Here is a 19,471-nt window from a genome sequence, read left to right as displayed (position 1 = left end):
TTTTAGTTCCCCGCCAAGCCATCAGATAGCGAGAATATTTTCCGATTAACGCTGGCAATTCACAGGCGCCGCTGCTCATCGTTGAATAAAAACCGATACAGCCAAAACAGTTCGCAACAGGTGCGCACTGGCCACGGCTGATGCTCATCGGATGTTTGCCAAGCCAAGAGAAATTCCCGCATGCTGTAGTTGCTGCTACACCGACAGGCTACACTGTCGTTTCCGGACGAACTTGCATTAACTGGCGTCACGTAAATTCCCCGGAGTACGAGCTAAAACATATTCGAATCTTTCCCCAGCACGTGGCGGAAACACATCCAAGCAGCTCCAAGCCGGCTTGCAAAAGCCAGAGAGGAGGAAAGGCTCGACACGCGCCCTTCCCTCCTTGCACGACAAAAAGCTCTATACCTACCAGACTTGTGCCTGTCCTAAGCACTCTACTCAAATTACTCTATCTTAAGTACCTTTCAGAGTATTTGAGTATTTTGAAATTCTTGAAAGGAGTATTTTTGCTGTCTTTTAAATACAGTTCAGAGTATGTTATACACTCATTATTTCAGATACTTAGAATGAAAACCCAATTTCTTTAACGAGAGAAGACAAGTGCAACCCACCTGGTCGCTAAAGGCAGAATTACTTTCTTCAACAAAAGCAGGCTGTAAGGCTGCGTACGTTGAAACTTTGACTTGTTCCATCAAGCTGTCAGGTTGCCCGCGGCGCGTACGCGTGTATTCGTTCCACCTGTTCCATCATTTGTTCCACGTAACAGCAACTCACATCTCGAGCGTCAACAAAGCGTTCTGGCCGTAGACCGTTTTGTTGTACTTCATTTCGAACTTCCCTAGAAAATTTACCTTGGAAATGCCTTCGAAGTAGCGAAATAGTTTTGATGAGTGCTCGGTACTCTACCCAATTATTTCTCGCGCAATACATGGCAACGCATCTTAAGTACATTTTTGAGGTGTCTTGCACAACTGTGATTCCTACTAGACTGATAGCAATGTTTGTCCAGAAGTTCACCACAAACGAGGCGGCTACTCTGACAATGGCAGAAAATGCCCTTTCACCCTCCTCCTGTTACCGCATCATTAACCCTTGCATGCAGGAACGGCCCCCGATCCGAAGTTAATTTTCATCTCTACACACGTGGGAATATACCGCATGACTTTTCCGCGCTACTACGATGCCTCGACCTACTTGACGCGTGTGTCGTACTGGCTGCCGGCGCTCACGTGACTTCCACCTCTGAAAACCTTCCAAGCGAATTGAGGGTAGGTGAGGGATGGTAGGTCAAAAGAACAGACTGGTGGGCGGTTTGATACTGCATAACTGGAGGTTAAGCGCAAGGGAGCACGTAGGAGAACAGAAAGGGACGAAGACGCAGCTCTACTAACAATTGAATTTTTATTGCACATGGTTCACACATACATACCGTGGTACAACAGGAAGAAAGAACCACCGTCGCAGCATATATTACTTTTCGGCAAAATCATCCACCACAGGCTGCCACCGTTATAAGAACAAGATTTATTTTTTGACAGCGGAACAGATGGGCAGCTTACAAAGTTATTGCTTGCAATAATATCGAACGCCTCGATAACCCGATCCAGGTTCTTGGATACCACTTGTGTTTTTGCCAAACAAGGGTTTACAGCCACAACGCAAGCAGCCTTTGGCTAGATGACCAGTCTTTGCGAGATTGCTAACATCGTTCGAATGTTCCGTAAGCGATCACTGAGGCATCTTCCTGTGTGTTGTCCAACATATTCGTTCCCGCAGTCTAAAGGAACAAAGTAAACGACTCCTTCCATGCACGAAACCAACTGTTCTAGGTGTTATTCCGTCAGGGAGAGTCTTAGCGGATTTATAAGGAAGGATTTTGCCGATTTTGGAAGGAGACGCACGCAGAGGCGCGTGAGTTGTAACTGAATGTTAAAGAGAAATAAGCTCCTGCGCCAATGCAAAGTAAGACTCCACGACGGATCTGTACCTCACTTATTTCCTTCGGCCGAGGACATGTACCGCCAGCGGGTCTACGAGGTATCGGACGAAGTAGATTCCTCGCTGGACAACATGTATCCACCAGAAATGTGGCAGCACATGACACAGATTGAGCAGTTTTTTGACTGGGAATGATAACAGCACGTATCTGTTGTAGTTCTACGGGCAAGATCTTGAGTCTGAACGGCTCAACATTCACCGTAGCTTGCTCAGAGATATAGCAAAGCAGCTCAGTACACCCTTGAAAACGTTTCGGGACGTTGCAGATATTCTTTCGGGTGATAACTGTGAGCAGCTGCGAGATCTTTTTGCCCGAGGTATTGCTGTGACTATCCCAGTCCCAACATGCACATCTGAGGTATCGTTTTCATGCCTCTGTCGTGTCAAAACGTACCTGAGATCAACCATGGGACAAGCGCGGTTAAATCACAGTGCAGTTCTCCGTGGGCTCGAAAAGCTCGCCCGCAAAAAATAAAAATAAATAAGAAGATTCTCTGGGACATCACGGACGAGTTTATTCGGCGATCAACTGTGCGTAGAAACACATTCTCAATTGTGCGATAGCCTTCGTATAAAAGAACAGTAACTTCATCCCAGTATAATGCGCCAGCTTTAGTCTAGCTGTCACAACTCCTGACCTTAATTTATCGCCCACCCCCTCCCCCCATAACATCTGCATTTTGCCGCTTCGTCATTACGACCTATGCCATATGAGTATTGTTCTTGTCTTTGTTTTACATCGAGTTTGTAGATTGTTTACATTTTTGAAAGGCGAAGATTTTATGTTCTGTCTTTGGATTTTATATTCATCGCTTATTGTAGAAATTTTTGTACTTCCCAATGTTTCTTAGACACGGACAGCTTGAAATTTCTTTTAATTTTTTGAATTATTAGCATATTGAGGAAATTGTTGGTATTATCTTACAAATGAAATGTCTGTAATCGGTTTGTAATATTTGAACTGTTAACTTGTTGAGGAATTGTTTGTCTTACCCGGCGTTTTCTCACGATGACTGAGGGCATTATGAATGTCTGCCAAGAGTTTACACGTGTTTCAGTTTCTTCATTTATTTATTTAGTATGTTAAGAAACATGTGGTCGTTAGTTTTAGCATATTCGTTAGACTGTTAGAACAAATAAAACTTATATTTACATATATTGCTTCTCTGCCTGTGCGTATTTCTTGCCAAGGAGCATGCGCGGGGGTGAGGGGGGGAGGAGGGACGAATGAAAAGAAGAGAGGGTGCGAATTACTCCCCCCCCGCCCCCCTCTGGCAGATTGAAAACTCGGCGACTATGCACACCGGTGTATCGCAGCGTCATCTGTCGCTACAGCCTGGTAGCATTGTTCATATGCGGAAGCTCGCGGATGTCTTGCTGTTGTTCTTTCTTGCCGCGCTAGTGTGTATTTTTTACATGGGCGCAGCAGGCTCGCCATGGACTAAAGTTACTCTTGTTTGATTTATATGCGCCATGTTTCATTCGGAATGATTAGTGTGAGTCCGGGCTCTATCAGACCGGCCCCATCTGGCTCTTTCGCATGTGTTGCCACCCTCGGCGAACTTCCGCTCTGAGAGCGCTGTCTGCACGGTAGTAACAGCAGTTACCATACACGAGCATGAATTTTTTTTTATCAGTGAAACTTGGCGATCGCACTCCTGCTTTATTCATATTAAAGGATGCTCGTGCAGCCCACCTGACCCGTGTCCCCTTACAGGCATTCACCTTGTGTAATATGGCAACATGAACAAGCACATTGCGCGTATACATTAGTAATTTATTACGGCGCATAATTTGAAAATTATTCGAAGACAAAGGAATACTGCCACGACCTCGACACAGCTGACAGCCACTCGGTGCGATTCGGTGCCACATGCTAGGCATGTTGGGTGGCTCCCAGATGAAGAGAACGACGAAGGTGCCAGGACAGCGATATATAAACAGATCTATAGCGTCGACCGAAGTCTTTTGTGGCTTTGTCTGTGACAAACTGGTGGAGCTGCTGGCTACGCGTTTATGTACTCTGATCCCCAGGAACTGCAAGCGGACAGCCTACGCAAAAGCCGACGGCTTCAAAGACTGCCTCCGTAATACGGCCTGCAAGGTCTGCCGAGGATGTCCACCACAACCGCAAGCCAGACACAGGAGACATATGGTACGGGACAGCCTCCTGCATCGCTGGTTCTCCACACCCCACGCTGGCCGCAGCCGTTCCATGGTGAGCCTTTGAGTACATGGAAGACTGGCTCGACGACTTCGATCGTGTGGCTGACGTCAATTATAGGGACGAGCAGAAAACGTTAAGGAACGTGCACTTCGCCCTAGAGGACTCTGCCCGAACATGGTTCGCTAACCACGAGCCATCCATCACCACCTGGCAAGAATTTCAACGGCAGATACGCGATGCGTACAGCAGCCCCGCAAGAAAAGAGCGAGCAGAGCAAGCCCTTCAGAATAGGGTTCAAAGGCCGAACGGAAGCGCAGCCATGTTCGTAGAGGACATGTCGCGGCTTTTCAAGCGTGCTGACCCTAGCATGACAGAGGCGAAGAAAGCACGCCTGCTGATGCGTGCAGTGAAAGAACAGCTATTTGCTGGACTGATGCGAAGGCCTCCAGCTACAGTAGCTGAGTTCGTCAGTGAGGCGACAACAATGGAGCGAGCCCTTCAGCAACGCTCCTCGGTCTATGATCGCCAAAGCAGCCTGGGATCAGCACCTTCTCTCTCGTTGCCCTATGACACCGATGCGCTTCGAGAGCTTGTATGCAGTGTCGTCGTGAGGAGCTCGATCGACTACAGGGAGTGCGATTTCAACCGACCGTAACATCCCCCAGAGATATCGTCCGCGAAGAAGTCCGCCAGGCGGCACAGTCATTCGTGCAAGCCAGACCAGAAGCCACACCCGTACTGACTTATGCGCAAGCAGTGAGGCTACCTGCGCAACCCGGGAACCATCGTAACCCGCCTTCTTCTGAAGAACCGCTGTGCCACCTCCAGGGCCAAGCTTCACGTACAAATATATACGGATCCACAAGCCCCCGAATCAATACGCGAAAGTCAGACGTGTGGCGCACACCTGACTATCAGCCACTCTGCTTCCACTGTGGCGAAGCGGGCCACTTGTACCGTGCCTGCTACTACCGAAGAATATGACTCCAGGGTTATCACCCTGGCGCCCGTCGCCCACGTGAGGGAGAGCGCCCGAGAGAAATCGAGCAATATCTGGCCAGTGAACCTTCGCCGCCGTACGCGCAGTTCTCACCGGTTGAACAGTCCCTGCCAACGACCCGATCTCCGTCTCCGCAGAGACGTCAGTCACGATCACCACCTCCTCGACGATCGGCGTCACCTAGCCGCTACACTGCGTTCTCCGCTTCCGTGGGCAATCGGCCCACGAGCCTAAGTCGCAGAAACTAAGAACAGCGACCTCCGGGGGTGGGGCCGCTGTCCAACGCACTTCGAAAGATGCTCCGCTGCGACACCCCGACGACGGCGTCGACGACGACGACGACAACGACGACTGCGTACATTCGACACCTTCCTTCGAAAACCGTGAACCTGTTTCAGCCGACATACTAGTTTCTGTAGATAACCACCCGGTAACAGCTCTTGTCGATACTGGTGCCGATTATTCTGTTATGAGCGGACAACTGGTTACTGTACTTCACAAGGTGACGACACCGTGGCCAGGACCTAAGCTCCGTACAGCCGGCGGTCATGTTCTCACGCCGATCGGCAAATGCACTGCGAGGGTACAAATTTGTGAGGTCACATTTGCCGGTTCATTTATTATACTGGCAGAGTGCTCTAGGCAGGTCATACTCGGCATGGACTTTCTTCGGGAGTACGGCTAAGTTTTCGCGAGTTGCTTGTCACTTTTTCCAGCGAACGCGCAACTCATTCAGGCGACTACCACCCACAGTCCACGGTGTTACGCGTTTCGGATGACTGTGCTACTTTACCACCCCGGAGTACTGCGTTGATCACCGTAGAAATAGACGATGATCCTCCCCATGCATCTCGGAATCGCTGAAGGCAATCTGTCATTCTTGTTGGCTCGACAGGTTTGCGTAGCCCGCGGCATCTTGCAGCTGTCGTCACGGACTGCTCAGATTTTAGTGACCAATTTCAGTCTTGAATACCAGCACTTCGCACCACGAACTGCCATCGCCTATTTGGAGCCAGTTAGTGACTTTCCCGCTTGCTTAACTGTAGGACACAGTGATGGGGATCCTAACTGTGAGGTACCAGCCAATAGCAATATTGATGTGAATTCTAGATTATCAGGTGAACAACAGGTCAGCATTCGAAGCCTTTTACAGTCTTTTGCGGACTGTTTCGCTTCAACGTCGAAGGTCAACCAAACGCCTATTGCAAAACACAGAATTATTACAAATCTCAATGAAAGACCCGTGCGCCAACGTGCCTACCGTGTTTCTCGTAAAGATCAAGACGCCATCCGAAATCAAGTCCAACAAATGCTTACCGACGATATCATACAGCCTTCCACCAGTCCATGGGCGTCGCCTGTGGTTCTGGTGAAAAAGAAAGACGGCACACTGCGTTTTTCGTTGACTATCGCAAGCTTAACAACGTTACGAAGAAGGAGGTTCATCCCCTTCCCCGCATCGACGTCTCTTTGGACCGCCTTCGACATGATCGATACTTCTCATCGATGGACCTTCGCGGCGGCTACTGGCAAATAGAGGTTGATGAGCGTGACCGTGAGAAAACCGCATTGATTACCCTTGACAGACTCTACGAATTCAAGGTCCTTCCTTTCGGATTGTGCTCTGGGCCTGCTACTTTTCAGCGCGTGACGGACACGGTTCTATCAGGTCTCAAGTGGCAGTCATGCCTTATCTATTCAGATGATATGGTTGTGTTTTCAGAAACTTTTGAGCAGCACCTCCAGCGCTTGCAAGCAGTTCTTGACGCAATTCGTACTGCTGGCCTGTCTTTAAAGCCTCAAAAATGCCATTTCGGGTATGACGAACTCAAATTTTTAGGCCATGTCGTCAGCTACGAGGGCATTCGACCTGACCCCGACAAAACCATTGCCGTTGCTTCATTTCCAACACTTTCGAACAAACACGGAACTTCGCCGTTTTCTAGGGCTTTGCGCATATTATTGACGCTTCGTGGCAAACTTTTCACGGATAGCCGAACCCTTTCAACGGCTGACTAAGGATAATGTTCCGTTTGTCTGCGAGCAGGGCCAACAAGAGGCCTTCTGTGAACTCCAGAAACGTCAGCACACACCTCCTGTTCTAGGACACTTTGACGAAGACAGTGACACCGAGTTGCACACGGATGCCAGCAATGTTGGCCTTGGTGCCGTCCTCGTACAGTGGCAAGATGGAGCCGAACGCGTCATTGCGTACGCAAGCCGCACTTTGTCTCAAGCTGAAAGGAACTATTCCACTACGGAGAAGGAATGCTTGGCCGTTGTGTGGGCAATTGCTAAGTTCCGACCATATTTGTACGGCCGATGGTTTCGAGTTGTGACAGATCACCATTCATTGTGCTTGCTCGCCAATCTGAAGGATCCATCTGGCCGTCTTGCACGCTGGAGTCGCTTGCAAGAATACGATATGACGATCGAGTTCAAGTCCGGGCGTAAACACACCGACGCCGACTGCCTGTCACGTGCTCCACTTCAACCGTCGCCATGCGACTTTGATGAAGAGGACGCATTTCTGTCCATTATCTCAGTATCAGACATCAGCAAGCAACAGCGCGATGATCCAGAACTCCGGCCTCTCATCCACTACCTTGAGAACCGCCTACCAGAGCCGCCTCGTATGTTCATCCGCAAGGTATTCTCGTTTTTTTCTCCGCGATGGCGTTCTCTACAAATTGGGTTTTCACTCGACCGCAACCGCCTGCCTCCTTGTAGTGCCTTCTTCACTACGTGACGACATCCTGCGGGCCTCTCACGACGAGCCATCTTCGGACCACTTGGGATTCGCACGGACGTTTTCACGCATACGCCAAAAGTACTTCTGGGCTAATTTTCGCCGTGACGTAAAGCAATACGTGAAGACATGCCGCGACTGCCAGAGACGCAAGACACCACCCGTGCGTCCCGCCGGACTTCTCTATCCCGTGGATCCTCCGCGGATACCTTTTCAGCGGGTTGGCATAGATTTGCTTGGACCATTCCCCACGTCGAGGGCTGGTAACCGTTGGATTGCTGTTGCCACAGACTACTTTACACGTTACGCTGAAACCCGAGCTCTCCCACGAGGCACTGCTAATGATATTGCGACCTTCTTTGTACATGGTATCGTACTCCGCCACGGTGCTCCAAGAGTGGTTACAACCGACCGGAGCACAGCATTTACAGCGCAGCTCACAGAAGATATCATGCTTCTCAGTGGTACCGCTCACCGCAAAGCCCCTGCTTACCATCCCCAGACGAATGGGCTCACAGAAAGGCTAAACAAAACGATGGCTGATATGATTTCCATGTACGTTGACGTCAACCACAAAAACTGGGACGACGTTCTCCCATATGTTACGTTTGCATATAATACTTCCGTTCAAGAAACTACCGGCTTCACCCCTTTTCGCTTGGTGCACGGCCGGGAAGCTGTCGCAACGTTAGACGCAATGCTCTTACCCACCTACAGTTCTAATGTTGTCACTGATGCTGCCGAATTCGCTCGATGCGACCAACAGGCGCGCCAGCTCGCACGAACGCGTATCCGCTACCAACAACACAACGACGCCGACCGATACAATCTTCGTCACCGCGATGTCACTTATCAACCTGGTGACAAAGTATGGGTGTGGACACCGATCCGCCAGCGTGGTCGGACGGAGAAACTTTTGCGCCGCTACTTTGGACCTTATAGGGTCGTTCAACGACTCGGCGACGTCACATACGAAGTGATTTCTGAAGGAGAAGGCACCGCTCGCCGTCCCCGACGCCCACGCCTGTCCGATGTCGTTCACGTGTCTGGATTGAAGTTATACCACTCCCGCTGCACGCAAAGTTCCACACCTCTCTCACCATCTACGTCTCTCTTAACAGTATCCCCGTGGCAGTCTCCAGTGCATCAATGTTCCGCATCGAGACGATGCTTCTAGGGAGGGGGGTAATGCCACGACCTCGGCACAGCTGACAGCCACTCGGTGCGATTCGGTGCCACATGCCAGGCATGTTGGGTGGCTCCCAGAAGAAGAGAACGACAAAGGTGCCAGGGCAGCGACATATAAACAGATCTATAGCGTCGACCGAAGTCTTTTGTGGCTTTGTCTGTGATAATACAGACAGAACAAACACACGAGCGTAAGCCCTGTTTGCCCTGCTGCAGTGAAATCAAAATTGAGCAGACGATCACGGACTCTGACAGGTGATGGGAAACAACCGGGCGTAGACGCCGCTTAATTTCTGCGATTTCCCTGCGCTTTAATGAGCCCCAGGATGACGTTTTCTACTTTTATGTGCTAATTATATTATTGGACTTACATTCCAACAGCGTTCTTGTTTATGAATGCGAACAGTTCGCTCTACAAATTTGATATTTTGCACAACAAGCACGCTGGCTGCTCACTGCTCCAGAGTGGTGGCGCCATGACGCAGAAGTCACCGCAATTCTCTCATTGTGTTTTGCGGTGCCGCGCGGATGGCACCCTGCCCCCATTCTAGTACACCACAGCCTAGTGAATACGTATTATCGCATCCCATTACAACGTCCTAAGTAGTACGGAGTAAAGCCTAGAGGTGAAGGTAACTCCAACCCTCGAGAAAGGGCAACGTGCTTCGGTACCACTCCTTGGTTAACTCCTACGTCAGGGAGCGGTTTGAGGAACACGCATTCACCCCCAGTGAGTTCGAGCAGATGCCTACACAGCTCCTGGCACGGCCGGACTCGACTCTCTCCTCCGCACTCCCTTACAGCCTTCGCAACTCGACGGGAGTACACGGAACTTTTTCTTGGCTATTAGCTCGATGGCTCGCCGCACGAGGTCGCTACCACCTCACCGTGTCCGCGGCGCGAAGGCACGAGCGGTGGTTCTGCATATCATTTTCTTGAGTAGCTCCTGTCCCGACTGGTGACTTTCTTCGCGTACAGCGTTCGTCCGACTTGTCCGCTGATGCCATGATGTGAGCGTTGGCTTCCTCCTTGCAACCCTGGTGTGATTTTGTTGGCGCAGTTACCTCACCACTTCTGTGCTTGGCGGCGGCGTCTGAAGCAGCATGCCTAGGCCGCCGATCCCTCGCGTGCTGCCCATCGTGTGCCAGCTTTTGCAGCTGACTTTGCGAGCTTTCTCCGTGGGATCGTTGCAATCGTGAAAGAGTTTTTTTCCCTGCTGCCTCAAACGCTATCACTGTAGCCATGGTGTACTGTTGCGCGTCATTTTGCAAATCTCAGCAGGGGAAGACGGCCAGCGTTTCCTTTCACGAATTTCATAGCGATGCGGAACTGTGTTCTAAGTGGCGAAAGAAACACTTCCCATGAAAATCTCGTCATCAACGACAAGTACGCATCAACTGTAGTGCGTAGCAAACATTTCAATGAAAGCGATTATGTTCCCGGATGCCAAATACGGAAGCAGCTTGCGGGAGCTGTACCGACCATTTTCAAACTCTATCCATTCTACACGGTCATGGGGCCAGCTGCAAAGAGACCGCGTAAGTACCCTGCATGCCATGACCCCGGAGCTCATGGAAATTCATCAAAGCGAAAAGCAGTCACCGTTGCCTGCTCATGAATATTTTGGTGCCCGGGACGATGTAACCGAGGAGAGACAAAGTGCTTCAACACAAACCAACAGTAACGACGCTCACCGAGCTAGTCGCTACCTTGTCATAATCGAAAGGCTTCGGGCTCAGGTTGCCTACAAAGGGGATCCTTTGTTCACCCTATTGCACGAGCAGGACAAAAGTGGACTGCACTATCCAAATCGCATGTTCTGGGCACTTTTGGACAAAATTGTCGCTTTCTTCGAAACGGCTGCGAAGCACCTCCCGCGAACGAAAGGGCACGAAGTGCTGCAACTTCTCGTTGCTCCATACCTTGAACAATCGCCCATCTCAAAGTGCCCAGAGATGTCGGCATTGGTCACACGAGGCGCACAGCTGGTGTGATTGCTGACAAGTTTGTCCGACTACTTCTAGTAAACTACACAAAGATGGTAACGAAAAAAAATGAGAAACCAGTTGCTTATGCACATAAGCCACCTAGAAAATATTTTAGGCATTAATGTACATGATGTGGAGGTTGTTGGTACCAAAATGTACAAGGGTGCACTGTATTGATCAGTAAATAAATACTTTGTACCTGTAAAATTTTTATTTTAGTTGTAGCCTCGCAGTATCTGTACCTCCCTTATAAATGAAGTGTGTGTACTGAAAGAATCAGTTGCCCTAAGTAACGACATGTGTATTCATTAATTGTGGGGTGTTGGTTTAACCTGCTTTAATCTTTCCAGCGTCGTCTGCTACAGGCTTCCGGCTTCAAGCAGAAGCTGTAAGCCGTTTCATTCACATATGAAGCTATGACGTTGACTACTGGCACTGAAAATAATGATTAAGCTTATACATTCAAGATAAGTTGCGTCCGGCAGCCGACGTTACGCAGATGTTACTCGCCTGCTGCCTGCCGGAGCGCATCTGTGAATGCGCTTTGCGGAACGGCATGGATTGATGGATGGAAGATAGGAGCGTCCCCTTTGCAACGGGGTGATGGCAGTTGCCACCTCGCTCAGCTTTTTATTTTTGTTTAACTGTGTTGTTAAGTTATTCAAATTCGCCATTTTCTTTAAACACGTCTACCTATACTCTTTTAATCTTATGTCACCTCTCTGCTTTTTGAGCCGCCAATCCTCCAATCGTGTTTTGCTAATTTCCGCCGCATATTTATTTACATGACTATTGCTACACTCTAAGAACAGTTTACACCCTTTGGCTTGCGCCTTCTGCCACACAAAAATAATCGTCATCTGCCTTGATGCGTTTCCTTTCTTTATCGCTGCAAGCCCGGAACTTTCCAGTGACGAACGGCACGTGCGTTATCAGAAGGTGCACTCCAAAGGGTGTAAACTGTTCTATGCTGATAACGCGCGTGCCATTCGTTACTGGAAAGTTCTGGGCTCGCAGCGATAAAGAATGGAAACGCATCAAGGCAGATGACGATTATTTTTGTGTGGCAGAAGGGGCAAGCCAAAGGGTGTAAACTGTTCTTAGAGTGTATCTCTGAGCCCCAGGGCCTCAGGAAGCGTGACTGTGCTCGCATCGACATCGGGATGGATACCACCACATTCCAGTATGAGGTGCTCTATTGTTTCTACATATTGGCAACGGTGAGCTGACAGCGCCAACACAGAGCTGCGGCGGCATGCGGCAGCATCAATCATTGCAAAGGCCGCAAGGGAGCGCAGAGGAGCGAGTGAGTCGAGTCCGGCCGTGCTCCTGGCTACAAAAGCTTCGCTCGGTGATCGCTACGGATTACACTGCAATGCCCTTTCCTGAGTCGACGCGGGGGTCCGGGCTCCGTTAAGTAAGTTGCGCACGTTCCCCAATTTCCAGGATCCCTTGAGGAATCGCCGCTCGATAACGCTTTCTGTCTTTGCATAACCACGCGAAGTGTGTTTAGGTTTGAAGTGTAAATTAACGTGCTAGTAGCTCACGCTACCACGTGTGTATAGTCTCCAGCTTCTGAAAAAACACTGTCCCTCGAGCTCGAGGATTGAACTCCGGTGTGCGGGCATCGTATAAGTGACTGCGCGTGGTAAGACCACGGCATCTTTCACCGTGGGTCAAACTCACCGAATCGAAGGGCAGCAGGGACCCGTAGACGAGGCCCTGGTAAAAGGCTCGGCGCGCTGCGTCCCTGCTCAGCTTTCGCGCGGCCGCGGAGAGCAGGTAGCCACCCGATCCGTGGCCGACCAGCACCAGCTGCTTCGGGTCGGCGCCGAAGCCTTCCGCGTGGTCGAGCGCCCACTGCACTGCGCTCACGACGTCATCAACGGCGACGTCATCTTCCACGCCGACCACGGACGACAGGTGCAGGAAGCCTAGCACGCCTTGCCGGTGGTTGGGCGCCACCACCACCACGTGTCCTGCACGTATCGCCGGCTGGTCGTCGTGTGTGTGACGACTTGACGAGCGGATTTCATTTCGTGATAGAGAGCGAGTATTTGAGTGTCTTTAGAAGTTGGGTTCTGACTAGTTGATGACAACAGGTGGGTTGGCAATTAACGGAGAAAATGAAAGCGATAGTTGCGCACCTTGGTCAAGGTTTATTGAAGCCGCGCGATTGCACCAGGACAAGAAAGAAACCGCGACCGCGACAGGACAGGCGTTTGATTACTCGTCCTCGTCCCATCGCGTTGATTGAATATACACCTTCAAGAGGAACCAGTTCGCCCTAATCAAGTTGTTGCTAGCTTTTTGTTGTTGTTTTTGCCAAAACAGCTAGCAGTTCCAGTACGCCAGTGTAATGTCACGGATTTGGAAGTGCATTAGCGTTCGAGGATGGAATGTTTCACTTAGAACGCGATGCAATCCTTGTCTTCCGCTAAATTTGTATGAAGCCTCGAGCGGAGACGTTGTTCTATTTGAGTATTTCTCGAGGTTAACGACTTTACACGCGCGGTAGGACTAACGTACTTTGGCGTTTCAGCAGCATCTGTTTAAACCACCCGACATGCATGAACGTTAGCCCTACCGCGAGTGTAAAGTATATATATACTTTACACTCACGGTAGGGCTAACATTCTTGGCATATATATATATATATATATATATATATATATATATATATATATATACATATATTCAATTCGGCAGGCAGAGAACCCCACCTTTGGCGGCCAGCTTCGGCCAGTCGGGGTCGTCGTTGGAGCCCGTCTCGAACCACCTTCCGGAGACAGCGACCACCAGGGCCCGGCCTCCGCCGTAGGCGTTGTCTTCCACCGTGACCGCGGATGTCCACACGTTCACGCGCAGGCAGTCCTCGGAGCCGACCACGCTGCCGTTGACCCACTGGGCGCACGGTGGCCGCGGCTCGAGGAACTCCCGCACCGCGCACTTGTCTGCGGGTTCGGCCAGCGGCATCGGCGCCGCGAATCGGCGATCGCCCGCCGTGCTCTGGGCGAACGGGATGCCCAGGAAGCGCCACAGAGCCACGCCGTCCACGGTCACCTCGCTGCCGACCAGCCGGCCGCTCTTGGTCACCGCCTGCGTGGCAAGGCGGTGACGTCATCACGTCGGGACCAACGGTATGGACCGGGAGCCGCATACAAGATGGGGTGCATAGTTCCAGACGGAGCCCGACCGTGGGCGGGGGCAGTATACGTTACAGTCGGTCGCATGCGTTCGGAGGGACAGGTCTTTTTTTTTTCTTTTTAGCAAACATGCATGATATAACTTGTGAAACAGAACGGCGTTCCTGCGGTCGTCAGTACACAAGCCATGTCTCGGCAACTGCTTCTCATCGCGTTTACGTACTCTGAGCGCAGCGGAGGCCATAGCCTTTAAAGTGGGCAATAGGCGGTGCGACACGCACGGAACGCAGTTCGCTACACCGGGCACCATGCTTGCGTGCTTCGGTATACGGGCTTCGAAACTGCCGATTCAGGTTGATTCGCGGGACACCATAGGGGTTCGTCGGTTTGTTCCACATCAGCGGACGATGACAGCTGATTGTAACGGGTGCCTTTTTTATTGAGTGAATGCCTCCCAGAGAAGCTTTTTTTTGTCTACTTTGAAGCGAAGTTTTCCTCGCAAAACTATTGAATAGCTCGATGGTGGGAAACTTTTCAAAAAGGCAAAGCCGTACTTGGGCACAGGATTCGTAAGGACGGAAAGAAGGCGACATGACAGAGTACTCCTGTTGCCGAAGTAGTGAAGGCGCTAGTGGCTTTTCCCAAAAGAAAAGAATGTTTCACCTATTAGTCCAAGCACGGTTTCACCAGTCAGCCCAAGCACGATCACGGCAGCCCCATGGGTAAACCAGTAGGCGATCATCGCATCTGTGCTTCTATTGTTCCAACGCCAACAAGCTTTTAGAGATGATCGCCGCGAGGGTTACATTGTGTAGCACGGGTGCGCGAGAGCCCATGCATAGTGCGCCAGTTTCTTTTATCCGAAGCATGCAGGAAAGAAGTGGGAACATTTATAACATTTCATTACTGCTTCGGGTAAGGTTCCTTTCACATAGATTGCAAAGGTGCGTAGTATATACGAATATTTGTTTTTCTCCTTTTTGTAGTCACCAGTAACACCACCGCGAAAATTTTCCTTCTTTTTTCGTAATATAGAACGGACAAAGCGATGATAATTCAAATTTAACGAGTTGGGAACATTGGATGATGGTTGCACCATATACATATCTTTATATTGTAACATCCGGGGTGTTTCGTTGCCACGGAGCGCTGCTATTTGAGCTGAAGCACGCCAGATAGATTAGTGGCCTCGGCGTTGCGACGAATGGGCCTATATACAAACGTTCTTGTATAGTGCAGTTGCATTGTTATTGCCCTTGCGCAATTTTAGCCGTTTATTCGGTGATCGTCGAAAGCGCTAGCCTAAAGAAATTTCGATATAGTGCCACATTCGCCAGTGATGCACAAGATTGCCTGATATATGTATGTATATATATATATATATATATATATATATATATATATATATATATATATATATATATATATATATAGTCCCGTTTCGTCATGAAGTCACCGCGACCCAGAATCAAACTGGCGTGCTTGAGTTCAACAACAGAACCCCATCGCCGTTTAGTCGTCGTCAACGAAATTATGCTCACTATTCGCCGCGAGAAGGAGCTACAGGTGGCCCCACCGTCGTTGCTTTAGTGTGGATAGGCGGTCGGCGGCACGCATTGAATTGTAGAAGCTGGCGCTTCGCTGCGAACGATTTGGCCCCATTTCATGGTAATGAAACGTGCTGACCGCAGTGAAATAATTATATATTACCCTCGAATGTCGCAGTATTGAACGTAATGCGCCGTTTTGTTTTTTGTTTTTTTTTACTTGAAAGGATCGCTAACTGCCGTTCGACGGGAGACGGGTACTCGGCCAAACAATGTGCATTTCGGGACTGTCTTGGGACATTTAAATGCGTAAGCATTGTTCTATGTTTACCTAACGAGAAAATCGTCCGTCCGTCCGTCGTTGTAAGACGATTGCTTTCATGATAGAGCCCGTAGCAGTGACTTAACCTTCGTGCTGCCTGTCGCTTCAACGCAAGCGAAGCGGCGAGAACACAGCGCGCGGAGCTATCAGCAGTTCACGCTCTCCTTCCGCATCGCAGATCGCTTTCAAAATACGGTCCGCGCGGCCGTGCCCTATGCATCTGCCGGGGGTGTACGTTTGGTCGCGGTTTATAATGGTTCGACGCGGATGGATAAGGGGCTAAAAAGCGGCAACGGCTCAATGATCGGAACGTGTTCAGTGCACCTGGCGCCGCCACTACAGGACTTTGCTTGCGTCATCAATACACCTTTGTGGCGCTATCCGCATCAGTTCGCGTCGCCGCAGCGCTCTTGTTTGTACTGGCCTGATCAAGATTCACACCATTGATAATGACACTGAGCTGCGTGGAGATGAGCAAGTGGCACAATATGCTTACTCATGCTTAAGCAACTCCCGCAGGAGTTTCTTCTGCCTTGGAAAATTTTATGCATTTTTTTCGTTGGAGTTCCACCTGTTCTACTAAAAATTGTTGTGCAGCTTAATTATTACCACATTCTCTGCGAATCTTGAAATAGCTGTAAAGAAGTCAGCTTCCCTGTACAACGAAGTTAAAGTAGCAAGGTAATGTGCACCTTACATAAACAATTTTTAGGCATACATCCCCGTCTGTTATTTTCTTTTTAATTCGCTGCGAATTAGTTCATGAATTCAATTAAACAAGCTAGAACTCTGAGGGACAGCACGTTCGCAGGATCGCCAGATTGATTCAGACCAGGATATCTTTATCGTAGTTAACACTAAACGCGCGTAATTTAAGCACGAAGCCGCCCTTGCATAGTTACGCGCAATGTTGTAATTAATTTTAAAGGCTAATATTATTAGGTTTTCTGATTTCTCCTAATTATGGTCGCTGTTTTACGCCCAGCCCACCCCACACAAAAAAGCGAAAGGAAATCGTAGTAATCGCCTTTCAACTCAGCGTTGTGACGTCCGGCCTCTAGAGACTGCTGTCGCACTTGATCCACATATATTAATTTTAGCTTTACTTTTGTAGCAGCGAGTCAAAACACAAAAGCCGATGGTTTACTTGTCAAGTCAAATCCAGCCTCGTGACATCAGAATCAATTGTTTAAAAAAGGACAGCAACAGCAACAATAAATAGTTCGCGTATCCACAATGCGAGAGTTGATGTAATTTTCGCAATTATCTTGACGCAGTCATCGTTATATAAAGTGTATTACCCGATGACTAGTGCTTGCTAACGATTCCTCTTCTTTTACTGCTGAGTGATATTTACACCACCTCGTTCATGTTGCGTTAAAGAAACGATGAATTAATGGAAATTAAAGTGGATGAAAAAACAACTTGCTGTAGGTGGAAAACTGTGGGTTCGGTTCCCACTTGCGGCAAGTTGTTTTTTTCATCCACTTTAATTTCCATTAACTTATCGTTTCTTTATTTCATTTATTAAGCACAAGTAATTTCCCCTATGTTTTCCTTGGTGTCAGTGTTTGTTGGCTTCTTATATCATATATATATATATATATATATATATATATATATATATATAATATTTATAATATAATATAATATAATATATATATAATATTTCTGTTCTCGCACGTCCACTGCCGACCATTTCCCTATTGATCAGATGGCAATAACGCGTCGTCATGTGATCCGAATATTGATATGCAATACTGACGGGTCGCGTGCCACAAGACAGGAGGAAACAGGCGTGTGACGCCGCAGTTCTCTATTAGTATGTCGGGGCCCGCGTCGCGAGCGACTGAAACCGACACGACCTAGACAGCACAAGGCCTTTTCACTCCGACCCTTGACGTCATGCTAGTGGCCCGACTGCCATAGAATCTAACGGGGCTGCACCCGAGTAGGGAACAGTGATTTTGGCGTTCGTGTTGTCCACTTCTCTACTCTTGTGTCCTGTCTGCACGCCTCACTTCTATTTGCATAATGAATCCTTACCAAGTAGCTCAGCTTTCTGTCGCTCTGACGTCACCGCTTGCGTCACGCCAGCCTTGGCAGTGAAAATTCTGGGCCAGTATAGCATGACGTAGTGGACAGGCCTTGCGTTATCTAGGTGGTGCTGCTGAAACGCGCGGTATACTTGACCGCCACTGACGCACCATGACGTTGCCCTCCGCGAGCGGCTTGTCGAGCGGCGGGCAGCCGTGTTCGGCGGCCGGCACGGACATTCCGAGGATGATGCCCACCAGTGCCAGGACGAGGCCCGCGATGATTACGATGCAGGCCACCGCGGACACCAGGAAGACGCTGCTTGCCGGTGGAGAGACGGCGGACGGGGTGAATATATGTAGCTTATTCGCTCGGTCGTTTAGACGAGTGCGACTATGCTGACAGTCATTCGGTTAGTCAATAAGTTAATCTAGATCAGTAAATCGAGCGAGCAGGCTAACATTGTTTGCGAGAACGTGTTTCTCTGCTTGCACAATACACCAACCAGGTAACACAGTACAGATTGGTGCAAACTTACAACCTAATGATGCTGTGCCTATAGGAACAACAATATAGAAACACATCTTTTCGAACAAATACAAGTTAAATTATACGGGGCTTAGCTTCCTTTATCTACAGAGTGGGTTATGAGGAGCTCGGGATTAACTTTGATCGTTAGGGGGTACTTGCGTACACACCTGACATATATGGCTATTTTTGTGCGAATCGTGCGAATCTTCCGTTTTTATTTCTGCAGTGTGTTTGATCGGAACAAGTTTTCTGGGTTGACTCACTCATCAGGTTTCCTTTCTTCGGTGGCTGGTACAGTAGGAGCGCCAGCGCCATCTTTCTGAGCCGGCGGCTCAACCCGAGTCGGAGGAGGTTGCTGCGTGACGAAAATAGCCCTAAAATGAGCGAATGCCGACTGAGGGTGGGGGGGGGGAGGGGTCAAGATGCTTTTGCAAGAAGCGTGAAAGAAAAAAAGATCCCAAATGCCTCGTACACCTTTGAGAGCCAAATTTCCGATGCTCCTTTCACTGACTTTCACTGAACTTCCTAAGCGCCATCGGAGAAAGCCGCGACTAGACGGTTGATCTTATTGCTGGTAGTTCGTTTCCAGTGCACCTGATCTCACTACATGCGCCCGAAAGAGCCGGCTGCATTAAATAAGCTTTCCCTTATTGCCCAGGAGGGAGCTTAAGCTTAACGCCGAGTCCCATATTTTTATATATATAAATCTGAAACGCAGAAATATAATCGGTAGGCCACCGCTGAAGGAAACCAGCAATGAATGTCCTTTATTTAAAATAGAAATAAAATCATAGT

At 49.3% G+C, this 19,471-nt stretch overlaps 1 protein-coding gene across 1 annotated transcript in view; it reads right to left on the bottom strand.

Annotated features, from left to right (window-relative positions):
- The window catches only part of LOC142583666 (uncharacterized), an 89,012-nt gene that overhangs the window by 42,114 nt on the left and 27,427 nt on the right, over positions 1–19,471 (bottom strand). The window contains exons 3-6 of the mRNA XM_075694156.1: positions 18,940–19,031; positions 18,316–18,463; positions 13,817–14,192; positions 12,780–13,072 (exon numbers count right to left, since the gene is read on the bottom strand). Coding sequence (XP_075550271.1) covers positions 12,780–13,072; positions 13,817–14,192; positions 18,316–18,463; positions 18,940–19,031 — 909 coding nt within the window. The remainder of the gene's footprint in view (positions 1–12,779; positions 13,073–13,816; positions 14,193–18,315; positions 18,464–18,939; positions 19,032–19,471) is intronic.

Source organism: Dermacentor variabilis, chromosome 5 (genome assembly GCF_050947875.1).
Source record: "Dermacentor variabilis isolate Ectoservices chromosome 5, ASM5094787v1, whole genome shotgun sequence".
Lineage (NCBI taxonomy): Eukaryota > Metazoa > Arthropoda > Arachnida > Ixodida > Ixodidae > Dermacentor > Dermacentor variabilis.
The sequence above is the reverse complement of the archived record's forward strand: the minus strand, read 5'-3'. Positions and strand labels throughout refer to the sequence as shown.